The sequence below is a fragment of the Phoca vitulina genome, unplaced genomic scaffold, assembly GCF_004348235.1.
Source record: "Phoca vitulina isolate PV1807 unplaced genomic scaffold, GSC_HSeal_1.0 scaffold6, whole genome shotgun sequence".
NCBI lineage: Eukaryota > Metazoa > Chordata > Mammalia > Carnivora > Phocidae > Phoca > Phoca vitulina.
The window spans coordinates 609,012-627,948 of NW_022589709.1; the positions used below are offsets into that span (position 1 = coordinate 609,012).

The 18,937-nt window shown below is 43.8% G+C and overlaps 1 protein-coding gene across 1 annotated transcript in view; it reads left to right on the plus strand.

The window, feature by feature from the left end:
• Positions 1-18,937, plus strand: part of GALNT10 (polypeptide N-acetylgalactosaminyltransferase 10) — a 217,880-nt gene that overhangs the window by 93,927 nt on the left and 105,016 nt on the right. Inside the window, exons 2-3 of the mRNA XM_032403576.1 lie at positions 1,155-1,257; positions 3,503-3,641. Of these exons, the coding sequence (XP_032259467.1) occupies positions 1,155-1,257; positions 3,503-3,641 (242 nt within the window). The remainder of the gene's footprint in view (positions 1-1,154; positions 1,258-3,502; positions 3,642-18,937) is intronic.

Sequence of the window (18,937 nt, forward strand, 5' to 3'; positions counted from 1 at the left end):
GCACAATAAATGCCTTCAGAGCCCAGCTCCTGGGGACTGCTCTCTTGTGACTGCTGTATATTCCCATATTCTTTCAGCCATCCAATTGCTTGTTCATACATTCCACACACAATGGCCGAATGTTCACCCTCTTTGGGACTATAGAAGTGACCAAGACCCAACTTCTGCTCCTGGGCTCAGAGCTCCTCAGGCCCAGCCCAGCTCTGCCACTCTCCACTGCACCTGGGAGTCTTGCCCTGCCTGTCATTTCTGCTTACCTGAAGCTTAGCCCAAATGCTCTTAAGTCTGTGAAATTTTCCCCGTTCTCCCAAGTGAAAGTCAACTCCTATAGCCCTTTCTCCAGGCCACTGATTTGAGGTTCACTTACCTGCCCTGCCCAGTATGTAGCCATGAGCCACCTGGAAAGGTCTGAATTGAGATGAATACAAGTGTAAAATACATACTGGATTTCAAAGGCTTAGGGGATGCCTGGGTGGCTCAGGTTCATGATCCCAGGGTCCTGGGATCGAGCCCCACATCGGGCTCCCTGCTTAGCAGGGAGCCTGCCTCTCCCTCTCCCTGCCGCTCCCCCTGCTTGTGCTCACTCTCTCTGTCTCTCCCTCTGACAAATAAATTAATAAAATCTTTAAAAAAGAAAAGGATTTCAAAGGCTTAGTACAAAAAAAAAGTATATAAAATATCTCAGTGATTTTTTACACCGTGTATTGAAACGATAATATTTTAGATAGAATATACTGGGTTAAGTAAAATATATTATCAAAACTGATTCATCTGTTTTTTATTTTTATTTTTTTGGTGTGAATACTAGAAAATTTAAAGTTACACATGTGGCTCACATTTGTGGCTCCCATATTTCTATTGGATGGAGCTACACTTATTGCTTTCTCCCTTGGGGGAAAGGACTGTCTGTCCATCTGTTTTCTCTCCCGCTAGTTTCTGAGTACCAGGAGGGTGGACAGTGTGTACCTGTCATCCTTCTGACCTTCGCCCACCTGACTGGCATACGGCAGCTCTAACAAACGTAGATTGAGGGAATTCATAAATGAGCAGATGATGACAGACAAAAGCTCCAGTAGATAGTGCAATTTACGGGTCTCTGTTATTCAACTTATTTTCCCTTTCCTTCGTTTTCACCATTTTTATCTTTTTTTAAGGGCTCCCACAATCAGCAGAAGAAGATATTTTTCGTGGGAGATGGGCAAAAGCTGAAGGATTGGCATGACAAAGAAGCCATCAGGAGGGACGCCCAGCGCGTAGGTATGGAGAACAGTATCGAGCACTCGAGGGTCCTGTGAAGGGCACGTACGCATGTGTGCACACACGTGTGCATGTTTAGCAGGCATGTCTGGACCTCCTTTTCACTCCCTCTCCATTTGCCGTCATCCCTTCCCCTGCTTCTTGGGGGTCTCCCTTTTCACCTGTTAGCTGATCCCTTTCTCCACTCACATCACCAGATCCACTGCCTTCAGGAGTTGTCCCCACCACCTTTATTGGGTGATAAACAATGTCTACCCCCTTATGAGATAGTTTACCACTAAAATGAGGAGCAGTCATGGTAAGAGCCAACATTTATTAAACACCTGCAGTAAGCAAGGCCCATGCTCCACACTTCGCACATTTTCTCAAGGAAACCCCGAGTCACCCTTTGTGGCCCATTTGATGAGAAGGAACCTGGAGCTCAGAGATGTGGGGTGATCTGCCTGCAGTCACACAGTGAGAAAGACGCAGGCTTGGGACTCGAACCCAGGTCTGGAGGACAGAGTCGACCCCTACCCAGCTCTGTAGCCACGAGGTTGAATGGACTTAGCAGGCTTCAGCTAAAGTTTTCTTTGGCTAATTAGTCTTTGGAGCAGTTCCTGTTACACTGGGGAGTTGGGAAGGGGTGGGGAGGGGTGGGGTTTATAGAAATTATGTGGAAAATCATCTCTAGAGAGCCTGGACTAGGAGTCAGGACGGCAGCTCTGGCACCACTGACCAACCACATGACCATCAGAGAGATCCCATGCTCCTGGAGCCTCGGTTTCCCCATGTGTCTGTGGGGCTCATGCTTCCTGCTCAGACAACCTCAGGGTGTTGTTGTGAAGGTGACACAAATAAAGTGATGGGTATGAAGCAACTTTACAATACTGGAAAGCACCATAGAAATATAGGGATTGGTATTTTATTCATTTTTATCTCAGTTAAAAGCACCCACCACTATTGATTTTTTTTTTTTAGATTACATTATGAAAAAACCAGACTACAACAGGGCTCTAATAGAGCTGATATAATAACAAATGGTCAGGGAAGTCTAAAAACATGACATGCATTTTTCTGTAGGGCAGTGATTGAAAATGAAGTAGGGGTGGGTGCTGCTTAAACTGAGAAAGGAAACAGTTGAAAAAAGCTGATTTTCCAGGCAGTTATCATTACCAGAATTATTAGAACATGGAGCTAATTAGCAAGAAAAAGAGTAAGCAGTGGAGACATTATTAAGAGTAATAATAATCAGCTTGTGTGGAGTGCTAACTCTGTACCAGGCATTTTGCCCTGCATTATCTCCTTAATCATTACATTGAACCTTCTTTTCCCCATTAATACGTAGGGCAAAGCCCAATCAGAGAAAGGCAAACGACACGTCCAGGATAACACAAAGCCGCGAGTGCAGGTTTGGGCTTCAAGCTGCACTCTGCCGCCCTCTAGGGCCTGAACTCTGAGTCACTCCCCTGTACTGCCCTCCTGGAACTTCCCTCCCCACGCAGATGCTTATGGCTCTCCTGGTTCTGCCGGCTGCATTTGTGTCCCTTGTGGAGTCTGTCCTGGGCATGAGCCAGCAGCGTCTTATCGTGGAGCCTTCCGAGTTACAGATGGCAGCGTCCTCTCTCTCATCTGGCTGGATGGATGTAGTAATCTGCAACTGGAGAGAGTCTTGAAGAAATGGCCATAAAATCAGCTTGTTAAAAATCACCTCATCTTCCTGAGCAACACCCTATTTACTTTGCAAAGTACATGTTGACAACATCAGCTTGATGGGAAGCTGCAAGCTGACAGGTGGGGCCAAGGGCTGTGCCTACTTCCATCCGTTCAGAGAGTTGGTGTGACTGGCCCAAGGTCGATCAGCTCATATGAAGTAGATCTGGCCTCCTGTCCAGCTGATGGGATGCCATGGTCAGGGATGTCTCGGGCCCCTGGCAGAGTAGGGGAAGCATGGACTTTAGAGCCCACAAACCTGCTCTTATAACCTTCTTGAGTCCCAGTTTATCCACCCATAGAATGAAGGCTCGCATGTCCACCCTGATGGCTTGCTGTGGGAATGACGTGAGAGCCGGTCTGTAAAGTGTGTGACATGGGCATGGCTGAAAAAATGCTCGTTCCCCTCCCCTCTTTAGACTCCCCCTGCAAAATCTGGAGGTCTACTCTGTATCCACGTATAAAGTTTGATCTCTGTGCTTTAATCAGATCTTTCATCCCCCTTCCCCCACTCCATTCAATTAGCAACATTGACTTTGCTCTTTGCTCCTAGGAAATGGAGAACAAGGGAGACCTTACCCCATGACCGATGCTGAGAGAGTGGATCAGGCGTACCGAGAAAATGGATTTAACATTTACGTCAGTGATAAAATCTCCCTGAATCGCTCTGTCCCTGATATTCGGCACCCAAAGTGAGTGTGACATCTCTCATCTTCTGGGATCTAAGGATTTTACCTGTGGCTCTTGATGAGAATTAATTAAAGAAACAGGTACATCAAGCAAGCTAGAGGAAATTCCCTTCTTGGTACACAGGGCCTTGGTGCAGAGGTTTATGGGATCAGATTCTCCTAGATTTAGAGGTGGGGTGGCAGAGGGATGAAAAAGAGCTGGCCTCCTTCCCCTTTTAAGGCAGTGGAAACCGTAGACTGTAGGACCTCTGCATTTCCCCTCTGCTCTGGCCTTCGGGGACTTTCAGACCTCATGCTCAGACAATTGCAGTGACAGTTTCAACCCTCATGTTCCCCACTTTCTGTGTGATACATTTTTATTTCCTTTTCTTAAAAAAGGGCTTTATTTTAGCTATCCTGTGCACCTATACGTTTATGTCTTTTTTTAATAAGCTGTCTCAAATCACTTTGAGATAGGACACATCACAGCAATGATAAAGAGGGTAAGAGTGGCAACTAACATTCCCTGAACAGTTATCATGTGTCGTTTGCAGCATCTGAGGTTCCTATGAGGTAGGTCCTATAATGGTACCCATTTTACAGCCGGGGAAACTGAGGCTTAAATGAGTGTCATAACTCATGGCCCCAAGGTGGCAAAGAAGCTGAGCCAGGTCTCCAACTCAACCAAAACCTATACTCTGGACCTTAAGCTGTCCTGCCTCCCTGGCCATTTTCAGGAGGCTTGTTGCAGCGGTCCTGGTGATTTTCTACTAGAGCAGGAGTTCTGAGAGTCGGTATGTAGTAGAGTCACCCGGAAGGATGTTAGAGCCCACGATATTGTGCCTCACCCCCGTAAATCCCAATTCACTAGATCTGGGTTGGGGCCCAAGACCCATTATAAGTAAGCTCCCATGTGGTGCTGGTGCAGCTTATCTTGGGTCCACACTTTGGGAACCTCCACAGGTAGAATTCAAACTGGCTTCTACAGGAAGGCAGTACCGAGTGGCATTGGAGCACGCAGGGTTTTGCTCAGCGGTTAAGAAAGTAGAGCCCAGGAAAAGATAATAGCAGCTAACACTGAGTTGGTGCTTACTGTATGCCAGGCTTGGTTCTCAGCCAGTGGTTCTCAAAATGTGGTTCCCAGGCCAGCAATGCCATGGGTCCCTAGGAGCATATTAGATGTGCACATTCTCCGTTCCCAGCCCAGATCTACTGCATCAAAAGCTCATGGGACCCAGCAATCAGTGTTTTAACAAGCCCTCCAGGTGATTCTGATGCAAAGCTTAAGTTTTAGAAGATGTTCTAGGTGCTTTAAGTGTTTTACCTCACTCAGCCAAACCTTCCAAAAACCCGAGGTACATACCTTTATTACAGATAAGGCATGATAAGGTTAGGTGATTTGCATAAGATGGCTCAGTGGGTAAGTGGAGGCAGACCTTGAATGCGGGGAGTCTGACCTGGCATCCGTAATCCACAAGGTCTTTCCACCTGGAAGAACTCAATTGGTAGAATGCGGTACAGGCACATCTCGGAGAAATTGCAGGTTCCGTTCCAGAACACCGCAGTAAAGCAAGTCAGATGAGTTTTTTGGTTTCCCTGTGCATATAAAAGTTACGTTTACACTATACTGTTGTCGATTAAGTGTGCAGTAACATTATGTCTAAAAAACAACATTTATACCTTAATTAAAAAACACATTATTGCTAAAAAATGCTAATCATCATCTAAGCTTTCAGCGGGTCATATTCTTTTTGCTGGTGGAGGGTCCTGCCTCGACATGGTGGCTGCTGACTGATCAGGGTGGCGGTTACCGAAGGCCGGGGTGACTGTGCCGATTTCCTAAAATAAAGCAACAATGAAGTTTGCTGCATCGATCAACTCCTCCTTTCAAGAAAGATTTCTCTATAGCATGTGATGCTGTTTGATAGCATTTACCCACAGGAGAACTTCTTTCAAAATCAGACTCAATCCTCTCAAACCCTGCCACTGCTTTATTAACTCAGTCTATGTAATATTCTAAATGCTTTGTTGTCATTTCAACAATCTTCACAGCATCTTGACCAGGAGCTTCCATCTCAAGAAGCCACTTTTTTTGCTCGCTCATAAGAAGCAGCTTCTAATCCATTAAAGTTTTATCATGAGATTGCAGCAATTCAGATATAATAATAATAATAATGAGATAGTTAGAAATACTGTGAGAATTACCAGTATGTGACACACACACAGGAAGCGAGCAAATACTGTTAGAAAAATGGCACCAACAGACTTGCCCAGCACAGGGTTGACACAAACCTTCACTTCATAAAAAACACAGTATCTGAAAAACACAGTAAAGTGAAGTGACCATAACTAAATACTAATACCAATAGTAAAGAATTAATCTTGATAGCATGTATGAGCTGCTTACAGAATGCTTTCTGCCCCATACCATCTTTCAGTTCCTGCAACAATACCTTGAGGTTGGCCTTGTTATTATTATTATCCTCCCGACTTTGTAGATTAGGAAACCACCCAGCCAGGGATCTGTCCCCCAGAAGGTGTGCTGCTTAACCAGGATGGGCCCTATTCATAAGGACTTCTTGCCACAAGGGGAGGGAGCGTGGGGCCTCAGAGTGCTTGTCCGTGGCGTTTGCAATAATTTGTTTCATGGTCTTCACTGTCAAGCCCCAGATTTTTCATCTAAGTCTGAGAATGTAGTTCAGATATTACTGATGTTGCTGGATTCAGAACTGTGACCTGACTCTGAGGGTCAGAAACTCAATTTCTGTGTTTAGCCCCTCGCAGAGTTCAGAATTCTGCACTAATTTCATCTTGCTGGCTCTAGAAAAGAAGTTCATCTGGGAGCACTGCACTCTGACTTCAGCTACTGTTCTGTGCTACTGTGGGGGTCTCAACTCTGGCTGTACCTGGGGTGGTTTTAAAAACAGACAGAGGCCAGGGCCCCGCCCCAGACCACAGGCATCTGAGTCTCTGGGGTTGCATCTGGGGTCTCAGTAGTTTCTAAAACCTCGTAAAGCAATGCTCACTTATATAACTAGGGTTGAGAAACTGCTGGTGTAAAATAAGGAATATTTTTATAACGAGAGAGAGAAACTAGGTGTGGTCACAGCCTTCATCCGTCCATTTATCTGTTCAGTCAGTAAATATATAGGAATGGTCTCCTGTGTGCCAAGCCTTGTGCTTGACACAAGAACACAATGATAAATGAGCCATTATTGCTGCCTTGTGCAAGAGGTGGGGACAGATGGGCCAAGCAGGTCATTACACCACAGATGAGAAAACAGATAAGAGTAGACACAGAGTACTTGGAACTCCAGAGGACACCCCCACCCAGCACCAGCCTTTGCGGGAAGACACTGAAGGTGGAGAAGTAGGCAAGAGATGTGTGATCTCCAACTTACTGGTTAAAAGTTTGAGGCTCCCAGCTGATTAGAGGCCCCCAGGTTGGGGCCTGGGACCCTGGTCTCCAGTGCACTGCTCTCTCCCAAAAGCTCAGGAAAAGAAATGTCTTCTTAATCTAGGAGTCCTGGGGCCCACAGACAGGTCTGTACACCTGAATGAGGTAAAACGTTGCATTTTTCTTTTCATTAGCCTCTCACTGAAGTGCGGTGTTCCTTGCCGTTATGACCATAGGCAACAAAGCACCTGGGTTGTTGTCGCCAAAAGAGATCATTTACTTTTTTTTTTTTTTTTAAAGATTTTATTTATTTATTTGACAGAGAGAGACACAGCGAGAGAGGGAACACAAGCAGGGGGAGTGGGAGAGGGAGAAGCAGGCTTCCTGCGGAGCAGGGAGCCCGATGCGGGGCTCGATCCCAGGACGCTGGGATCGTGACCTGAGCCGAAGGCAGACGCTTAACGACTGAGCCACCCAGGCGCCCCAAGAGATCATTTACTTTTACATCACTTTACGGATGTCTAGAAATGTCATGAATACTCATCCCTGCTTTGAAATGAAGGTAGTTTTTAGAACTGCTACTAGATTGTGTTGTTTAATGTGTCCGTAAGGAAATACTTCTATTAATTTTATATTGTTTATTATTTTGATAACTGTATCTCAGTTCAATTGGTTTCCTTTATAATCTGATCTATTTTATTTTATGCATTGTAAAGGCTGCTCTGAGAAGTGGCCATAGGCTTCAGCAGCCTGGCAGAGGGGTCCGGGGCATCAGTAAGGTGAGGAACCACTGTTCTAGGTGACTGTGAATTGAGCCTAAGGATGCCTGAGGCCCCTGTTGCCAGCCTACCCAGCCAGCCTCCAAGTCACCATGAAGGATGTTGCTAAACCCAGTGCTCCGGACATCCCCCACCCCCCGCCCAACACACACTTTTTAGAATTCCCAGTGTGGAAGCTCACTTTCCAGAAATGAGTTGACAGATGTGTTGAAGAGCTTTTTTTTTCCCCGGGGCTGGGGAAGCGTTTGGTGGATCTTTCCTGCAGACGGCAGAAATGTGTGAGGAAATCAGAGCAGTGGAGACACTCTCTCCCTCCGGTTTCTTTGAGCTCAAACAACTTCTCTAGCAGGAGCTGAGGTAATGTTTGCCTTTTACTTCTTCAACTGAATTTTGACACTAGCATGCCAAGAACAGGATTGAGGGGCTGTTTGTGTCGGCTGCATTTGCTTCCACCAGAAGTTGCACCAGGAACCATGGAGCCACAGAGAACGGAAACCGAGCAGTTGGGCCTGACTTGCTGGGCTTGCATGTGGGAGGCGGCCAGCTGGCTCTGAGGGGACCTGACCTCTGCACCACCACCCCCCTGCCCCCCGCTGAGGGAGCCCGAACAGAGGCTGGCTGGTGCGCTGGCCTGCTTTCCCTGCTACCCTCCCCGGGGGAGGGGGGCGTTGCTCGGCAGCCGTGCATGGGGGCCCCTCCAGGGCACAGAGCTGATGGCAACAGCCCCAACTGCTTAAGTACCTGGGGTCTGAAGGTCCCTGTGCAAACTTCTCCTCTGAGAAAATGGTCATTTTCTCCCATGCAAAGAGTATCCATGGTGGGACTGAAAGCAGTCAACATTCATGGTAGGAATGAAAGCTATCTACAATCCTGACCTGCTTTCTCCAGTCCATTGGTTTAGCTTTCAGTAAATGAATGAACCTGAATGGAATCTTTGTTGCAAATCTACCAGATTCTTGGTTCCATGCTTCTTTTTGCTTGTTGCTTTTTGCTAAATTAACTCTTGATTTATGGTATATACTGAATTTCCCCAAAAGAACTTAGAAGTTCATATTATTAAAATAGGCCAGTATTCTATTGATCACCTTTACATCTCCATCAAGTTACAAAAGCATAAGGGAGGCAATTATAGCCTATTCGTTTTGACAAGCATTTATTAAATATATACTCTGGAAAGAAAGACAGCTTATCAGCACAAGTGTAAATCAACCACACTTACAGGACTAGTTGTAATGATAATAATAGTGCCCCCAATATGAATGTACACACAGACATACAAAAATGCTATTTGGGAGCCAAGACGGAGTAACAGGGACATTTTCCTGCCTGAAATAACAACAACAAAGGACAAGCTGTAAAGCGATGGTTTATAAGACATTGGACATCAGTCAGTGACAGGCAGTAATCCTTAAGAGATGAGAAACAAATGAGGTGAGCCCTACAAGTTCCCTAACTTTTGTCTTGAGAGAGTTTCCAGGCCGTGGTGTAGGGAGGGGAACCCAGGTAGAGCCCAGGGGACTTCCTGAGGTGAAGAGAGGGATTGTGAGAGTCCAGGGAGACCAAAGAGGCCAGAGTGCACAGGGCCAGGTCCTAGAGAGGAGAGAGCCATATGGAGATCGAGCTGTGGAGATCTGCGGAGGGGTACTTGCTGTATAGAAGCTTCCTGAGACTGGGAAAGGGATCACCCAAAAGGGTTGGAGGGAACAGTGCTTAGCTCTCATACAGGGCTGAGACTCTCTACCAGTCAGACTGGGAAACCTCATAACTCATAACTTTTGGAGAATTGAGTAGAGCACTTAAAAGAGTTTTACCTCATGAAGACTAATAATTAGTCCCAGACTGAACAGTGCTCTGGACTAGTCTAAAAAATCATAAATTAGGACCCAGGAAGGTCAAAGTAAGTAATTTAACTGCATTCCAGAACCAAAGCTTGAGATTATAAAAAGACAAAGATATTCAGCATGGACCAAGGTAAAACCCAGTCAGAGATTATCAGGCATACAAAGAAGCCAAGAAACATGGCCTATAATGAGGAAAATACTAATCAAAATAAACCCAGAGTTGACAAAGATTTTAGAATTAGTTATTCTAAAACAGTTATTATACCTGTATCCCATATGTTTCAAAAATTAAGTAGACACATGGATGATATAAAACGACCCAAACTGAACTTCTAGAAATGAAGCTAACAGTGTCTGCAGTGAAAAATAGTGTATGGGATGAATGGCAGCTTAGATATTGCAGGAAAAAAAAAAAAAGTGAAACTGAAGAGTAGGAAATGAAACTACTCCAAAATAAAATACAGAAAAAGAATTTTCCAAAATTAAAAGAGCATTAATGAACTATGGGACAACGTTAAGCAGTCAAATATGCAGGTAATTGGAGTCTATGAAAGGGAGGAGGAAAACAGTGGCCAAAAGTTTTCCATGCGGAGTGACAACTATAAAACCACAGACCCAAGAAGCTCAATGAAACCCAATCCAAGACACATGAATAAAATGACACCACTGTACACCATAACCAAATGACTACAAACCAGCAATGAAGACAAAGTTTTAGGGTAAGCAGAGAAGTAAAATATGTTATGCACAGAGGACCAAAGACAAGGATGACAGAATTCTCACTGGGAACGATAGCAGCAAGAGCATGGTATAACAACATCTTGAAAGTACTAAAAGTAAAAACTGTCAACCTAGAATTCTACACCCGGTGAAAATATCTTTCAAAAATAAAGGCAAAATAGAGACTTGTCAGACACAAAAAAAGCTGAAAGAATTTATCACAGCAGTTATGTACTATAAGAAATGTTAAAGGAAGTCCTTCAGGGAAAAAATATGATTACGGATGGAAATAGGGATTTCATTTACAAAGAATGAAGATCACTGGAAATAGTAACTATGTGGGTAAATAAACTCTTTCTCCCCCGCCAACTCCATTCCACCCCACCCCCTACACTATTTCTTTCTTATTGTTTAAATCTTTTTAAAAGGTATCTGACTGTGTAACCAGAAATAATAACAACACATTGTTGGGTTTAAACCTATGTAAAAGTAAAATTGTGTGCCAACATAAAGGTCAGAGAGGAGAAATGATAATGTACTACTATTAGATTCTCATACTACTTGTGAAGTGATATAATATCATTTAAAGGTATACTGTTATAACTTTAAAATGTATCCTATAAATTGTAAAACAAGCACTAAAATAGCAAAACAAAGAGTTATAGCTAATAAGCCAACAAGAGAGACAAAATGGAAGAATGAAAAATATTCGGTTAATCCAAAAGAATGCAGAAAAAGAGAGAAAAGGGAACTGAGATCAGAAAAGAGAAATAGAGGGGCGCCTGGGTGGCTCAGTCAGTTAAGCGTCTGCCTTGGGCTCAAGTCATGATCTCAGGGTCCTGGGATCAAGCCCCACATCGGGCTCCCTGCTCAGCGGGGAGCCTGCTTCTCCCTCTCCCTCGGCCTGCCTCTCCCCCTGCTTGTGCACTCTCTCTCTCTCACTCTCTCTTTCTGTGTCAAATAAATAAATAAAATCTTTAAAAAAAAAGAAAAGAGAAATAACAAATACCAAGATGATGGACTTTATCCTAACCATGTCAATAATCACATTAAAACTAAATGCACTAATTGTAACTGAAACAGGCAGAGAATGTCCAATTAGATAAGAAAGCAAGATTCAACTACATGCTGGCTGCAAGAAACGCACTTTAAATATAAAGATACAAATAAAAGCAAAAGGATAGGAAAGATCTGTCATGCTAACACCAATCAAAAGAAAGCTTTGGTGGCTATATGAATATCAGTTAAAGTAGAATTCAGAACAAAGAATATTGCGGATAAAGAAGGTGGTTTCATAATTTAATAAAGGGGTCCTTCATCAAGAGAACATAGCAACCCTAAATGTTTATGTACCTCATAAGAGAGCTTCAAAATACACGAAGCAAAAACTCATGGAAGTGCAAAGGGAAATAGACATTGCCACAATTATGAGATTTCAACACTCTTCTCTCAAAAATTGATAGAACAATTAGACAGAAAGTCAGCAAGGATGTAGTAGACTTGAACAGCGTTATCCACCAGCATGACCCAACTGACATTTATAGAACGCTCTACCCAATAACAGCAGAATGTACATTCTTTGGAAGTGCATACAGAACATTTTCCAAGATAGATCATATTCTGGGTTAGAAAGCAAGTCTCCATAAATTTAAAAGGATTCAAGTGATAAAAGTTTAAAAGGATTCAAGTGTTTTCTGACCACAGTGAAATTAATTTAGAAGCCAATAACAGAACAGTCTCTTAAAATTTCCAAATGTTTGGAAACTATGTAATTCATGTATGAATAATAGATGGGTCAAAGAAGAAATCAAAAGGAAGACTAGAAATGTTTTGAACTGAATGGTAATGCAAACAGCATATCAGAACTTGTGGGGTGTCACTAAAGCAATACTTATGGGTAAATTTGTAGCGTTCAGTGCTTATATTAGAAAAGAAAAATGGTCTCAAATTGATGACATCAGCTTCTACTTTAAGATACTAGAAAAATAAGAACAAGTTAATCCAAAATAAGCAGAAGAAAGGAAATAAAAAAGATCAAAACAGAGATCAATAAAGTAGAAAATAGAAAAACAATAGGAAAAAATCAATGAAACCAAAAGCTGACTCTGCAACAGTCAATTAAATGGATTAACTTCTAACCAGACTGCTACAGAGAAAAAGAAGACACATATTACCAATATCAGGAATGAGAGAGGTGATAGAACGATAGATGCTGTTAACTATTAAGAGAATAATAAAGGAGTATTCTGAACAACTTTATGTCTGTAAATTCAGCAACTTAGATGAAATAATAAATTCCTTGAAGGGCACAAACTACCAAAGCTCACTCAAAAAGAAATGATTAACCAGAATAGTCCAAATTGATAATATAGTTAAGAACCTCCCCACAAAGAAAACTCTAAGCCCAGATGGGTTCACTGGTGAATTCTTAAAAAAAAAAAAAAATTAAGAAATAATGCAAAGTCACAAACGATGAATCATGGAACACTACATCAAAAACTAATGATGTAATGTATGGTGATTAACATAACATAATAAAATTTTTAAAAAAAAGAGAGTGGAGTACTTTCCAACTCATTGTGAACTCAGCATTACCCTGATACCAAAGCAAGACAAAGATACAGCAGGAAAATGGTATTACAGACCAGCATCCCTCATGAGCAGGTTGCACAGGTGCTGTTACTGTTTTCATCGTCATCACTCACTTTTTTCAGATCAGCAGATAGGAGAATCAAAATGGGGGAGGGAGAGTGACCTGTGGCCAAAGTCACACAGGTGCACCCTGGGCAGAGTTACAGCTGGAATCCAGTTGGAAATGGATTTGTTGTGGTGGTTTGCCAACCATTGCAGTATCCAAAACACCCAGATAAAAGGGCAAGGAATTGGAAGGAGGGAGACCCCTGAAGGGAAATGGCTCTGTGGGCCCAGGAGAGCTGGTGGCGCTGAGGTCCTTCCTATTCAGGGATGACCCCCTTCCCCCCATGATAGTGTGGCCTTGATGATGCCGAGGGCTTGAGAACTAGGAAAGCCTGATGTTTATAAATATCCCCAGAAACAGAAGCAGAACCTTCTCAAATGGTGATGTACACCTGAGCAAGAAAGGCCAGGGATGTAACAAGAATTGAGCTTTCCTGACCCAGAAGACGTTGCCAGCTATGCATTTATGTTGGGGACCCTGGGGGCCAAGGAAGCTGTTGGCGAGCTGCCGCCTGTGTTCTTGGGCTCCTGCCCTGCATGGCCACCTGTGCATGTACCCAGAGCTAATTAAATCAGGAACTTAATCTAAAGTAACTGTGTTTGTATTAGGGGCTTCTTTCCCTCCTCCACCCCCAGTCTGTAGCCCACCTAAAATATAGCTAGCCCCTACTCATTTATACCAAAAGGATCAAGTGTCAGTTCCTGCCTTAAGGAGATCTCAAGCCTATTAGTCACCTCATACTGTCTCTGCAAGTCATTCATTCATTCATTCATTCAACAAATATTTATCATGTGCCTACCATGTATGCTTATTGTGTGGGCTAGTCCCTGGGGAAACAGCAATGAACAAAATAAGCAAAATTTCCTTCTTTCCTGGAGTTTACATTCTCCTGGGTGGAGGAGGTCATAAACAAATAAATGTATTATTTTTTCAGATGGTAATAAATGGATATAAGAAACATAAAGAGGCAGAGTAAGGGGTAGAGAAAGTGATGGGAATGGGATGGATTTTATTTCAGTGATGGGGGAGGCCTCTCTAATAAGATGACATATGAACAGAGATACAAAGAAATGAGGGGTCCCCAGGGCAGTTAACTGGGGGAAGAACTCTGTAGGCAGAGGAACAAGTAAGTGCAAAGGCCCTGGGGCCATGATGGTTGGCCTGTGGAGCCCAATGAGCCAGGAGGAAAGTGATGGGAAGCAAGGCTGGAGAGATGTCAGGGCTGCATGGGGCTTTGGCTTTTACCAAAGGGAGTGAGATGGGAAGCGCCAGAGAGTTTTGAGCAGGGAGCAACATAATCTGGTTTTCCTTTTCAGAGGATCACTTCCGTTGCTATGTTAAGAACAGACTGTAGGCGGCCAACGGTGGAAGCGGGGAAAGCAGTTGGGAGTTGATCACAGCCAGGCAGAGAAGAGCGGCAGTGACTCAGACCGTGGTGGCAGAGAAGTAGCAGAGAAGCAGTGACCACATTCTAGATAGACTTTGAAGGTGGAGATGACAGGTTTACTTATAGACAATATGGATATGAAAAGAAGAGAAGAGACGGAGATAATGCCAAGGTTTTTGGCCAGAGCAGCTGGGAAGATGGAGTTGCCATTTACAGAAACAAAGGCTTTGAGAAGAGCAGATTTGGGGAAAATGAAGATTTTTATTTCTGTCAAGTTCAAGACGTCATTAAACATCCAAATGACGAGGTCAAGTCGGCCGTTTAGTAAATGATGCCATTTATGTTGTGAAAAGTGGAAATGGTGACAGGATCCTTTTCTGAGTTGCTCTGGTTTTGTTTTTTTTTTTTAAGATTTTATTTATTTATTTGACAGAGAGAGAGAGAGCACAAGTAGGCAGAGCGGCAGGCAGAGGGAGAGGGAGAAGCAGGCTCTCCACTGAGCAGGGAGCTGGATGTGGGGCTCGATCCCAGGACCCTGGGATCATGACCTGAGCCGAAGGCAGCCGCTTAACCGACTGAGCCACCCAGGCGCCCCTGAGTTGCTCTGTTTTTATTGTGGTTTTAATTAACTTGCTGTCCTTGAATAGCAGGACATGCCTGATGCATAATGGATAGTAAATCTAGAAGTGATCCAAGATCAGCTGTGGGCTGTGGCGTGGCGTGCGGGACGATGGAGCTTGTGTGCCGCGTGCAGGTCATGGCAGGGGCCGTGCATACCTCCTCCCACCCTCTGCAATGGGACTGAAGGGCCGGAGTCTGCACCCAGCCCTGTCCCACCCGCCACAGTGCTGCGAGGTTGGTCAGACACTCCATGGAACAGCGACAGGCTTGGAAGACATATTTAGTATGTACTTTTACAGTTTTTACGCTTTTTCTCATGATTCGTGTGCCGGAGTAAGCTTGCTTGACAGTTCGTAATGGAGAACTTCGGTCTAAGATTAGCACCCCCGAGACGCGCAGTCTGGGAGGGATGAGGACTCCCTGTTTGGCAGGCTGGTAGCTAGGCAGGTGTGTAGGTAGGGGCAGGAAGATGGAAAGAAGGGCTGTAGCCTGTGTGATTTGTGAGCTGAGAAAGGAAAAAGTCCAGATTTCTTTGGCACATCACTGATTTTTCAGGAGGCTTAAATCAGTTCTCTGAAATTACATGACTCCCTTCTGAACAGTGGTGTTTCTTTCAAGACAATAGTTATTGATCCATCAGACCTAATATCGAGATTTAAAGTTGCTCATAAGCCTTAAAATGGCAGCTAAGAAAATCTCTCAAATTGACTTCTTTTCTGTAATTTTAAAAACAGATTTCAGTGAATTCAGCCCTTGGGTTGAAATTACAGAGATAGCTAGCTTGTAAGCAAAAATGGCTGCCTGTCAACTAAAAAATCAAATGGGCATACATCCCCTACAATTTATGCTAGGCAAAAACCACTTGACATCCACATGAGCTGATGTGTGGTTTCTCTTCTTTTATCATTTCTGCAGACCAATGCATTTTCTGAATCTTCTAGAAATGGATGCTGTGTTCTCCATGAATAATAACAATGTTTCTCATTTATCAAGTGCTTATGTGCCAAATGTGGAGTTGAGCACTTCACCAGCCTCATTTTACTTCTTCCAACTTTGAGGTTTTGTGTTGTATTTTTTTCCTTTATGTTTCAACACTGTTTCCTCGTTTACAAAAACACTACAACTCTTTGTGATTCCAGCCTCTCTGAAATTGTTTATATCTCACGGGGATCACTAGCTCAGATGCACAAACTGGACCTCAGATAAGCTCAGCCAGCAGAGAGCGGGGAAGACTCAAACCTAGATTCAAGCATATGCTCTTTCTGCTGCCTCACACACAGACCAAGACCCCTTCCTTGCAGAGGAGAGAGACATTTTTAAATTCTAATCCTTTGTGCATGAAGGTTCTTGGACCAGGCATGGCAAGCAGGATTGGTGAGATAAATATAAATAGACACAACCAACAGATGACTCAGGTTGCATTTCACTCACCGTGCTGAAGGTAATATATGCTTGTCCAGGAGCAGACAGATAACACTCAGTAAAATTGGTTACAGAGTTGGGTTTGATTTCTAAGTGGTGCTGGCCTCGAAAGGGTTTAAGGAAAAAGAGAATGATAACTATGAGTTAAGGCAATCATCATTTCTCTCCCTTCATTAAGATGGCATCCAGGGCAGCATGGTGGTAAGACCAGCAGAAGAGCTCAGTGGAGCAGCGCTGTTAAATAGAATAGGACAGGGGTGCCTGGGTGGCTCAGTTGTTAAGCATCTGCCTTCAGCTCAGGTCATGATCCCAGGGTCCTGGGATCAAGCCCCGAGTCAGGCTCCCTGCTTAGCGGGGAGCCTGCTTCTCCCTCTCCTCCCCACTTGTGCTCTCTCTCTCTCTCCCTCTCTCTCTCGCTCTCTGTCTCACTCGCTCTCTCTCTGTCAAATAAATAAATAAATCTTTAAAAATAAATAAATAGAATAGGACATCATTCACTTCTGACTGTAAACCTCCTGCTCCCACCTTTCTTAGGGGAAGAAATCAGTAGTATTCCCTACTACCACCACCCACCTCCAATCCTAAACCTGCCCAGGTAGTGAATGCTAACAGTTTAGCTCTCTGTAGTTTTGTTTTCCTTTGTTTATGCAACATATATAGACAGATGAAGGGGTTCGTTTTTTGTTTGGGGGTTTTGGGGTCTTTTTTTACAAAAATGTGGTTGTACTATACATATTTTATTCTACAAGTAGCTTTTTTTACTTAATATATTATGGTCATGTCTCCAAGACATTTCTAACAGCTGTGTAATATTCCACAAGAATCTAACCTACGCAACCATTACTCTGCTGATGGGCATACAGATTGTTTCTCCCAGTTCTCTGTCTCTAGACAGAGCGGCAACAATATCCTTGAACATATCTTTACATTTTTGCTTTTTCTTTTTTCCTCTTTCATGAATCATCAAGAATCTTGTTATTGAAGCCCATTTCCTCCTAATGATGTTTACCCAGCAGTTGGCATTTACCCGGGATCTGAAGTGTGGTCCTTCTGATGGTTATTTCCTGCTGCTAGTTCCGGGTACCTTGACCTCACATTCCATATCCGTATCGATTAACCAGAGTTCTTCCCACTGTCAGCCTGTGTTGAAAGTTGGAGCATGTGGACTACATTGGGTGTTACATCTGTGGAAGGACCAACTTTATCATGTGGGACAGCTGTGTAAAGAAACCGTTGGATTTCGCTGTGTACTTTTAAAAAATTTTTTTTGTTGTTTTCATAACTGTCTTAAAACTAGATACGGTCAGAACAAAGGGCTTTCCAAAATGTGAGTTCAAAAGGGAAGGAAAAGATAGCACAAACCAAGATCCCTTAAATACTGCTTGTATCTGAAGTCGGTGCAGGTTAGGGGTGCCACACTGGTGATGAACGGACGGTGCAGGGTGCATAAGTAATAATAAACCTTTGCAATTCTCTGAGCTGTCTGTTGAGGAGAGGAAAGAGGAGGTGGGTGCAGCTGGCTTCTGGCAAAGCCTCCCTGAATGGAAAAGGACCTTCATAAAGACGTCAGCCTTGGTGCATGTTGTTACACTAATCTTCTGGCTCCTCTGATTCCAGCCAGACTGTTAAAGAGAAAGCCAGCACCTATCCCATCATGGCCCCAGAGAGGTGTAGAGAAGGGCTGGGAGCCAAGCCCCAGCTGAGGAGGGAAGGCTTGCTGTCGGGATGTGTCAGGAGAGGGCCCAGATCTGCATCTGGAGGGAGGAGAGGTGGGCAGGAGCTTTTCACACTCTGCCCACTAAGACCCAGTTTCTTCCTTTTGTTCCAGAGCCTGGAGCTATTTATAACTTCCTCTTAGCTTCTTAGTGGCTCCAGAGCCCATTGGACATAGTCTTACTGAGAATGTTTTATTATAAGGGACTATCCTTTATGTAAAATAGAGAGGGAAAAACACTGGAATACTGAATTTAAATCATTTACTGAAAAATGACCTACACTGTGACCTCTAGAAGGTGGAAACTCACATTTATGAGCCAGATGCTGTACCAGGTGTATTCACCTGGAGTATCTCTTTCATTCCTTGTGACAACCTCAATAGGAAGGAATTATATCCCCATTTTAGCCAAGTGGAAACTGAGGCTTAGGGACGCTGTGATGTTCCCAAGGTGACCCCTTGCTAAATCACGGATGTGGGATTTGGACTCAGATCTAAGTGTCTCTTCAGGCCATGCCACTTCCCTCACCATACCTGCTGTTACCACTTTAGGAAGTACCCTTTCTCTCAGGCTACTATTTGAGATAATCCGTATGTCATCTCACTCTGTGACTCTGGAAAAGTCCCTCCCCATGCTGGGCCTCAGTTTCCTCATCTATAAAATAAGGAGTGCAAACAAGGTGAACTTCAGGCCCTTCCAGCCTTCCTATTCAGTGATTCTCATTGGCTTTTCATGTTGAA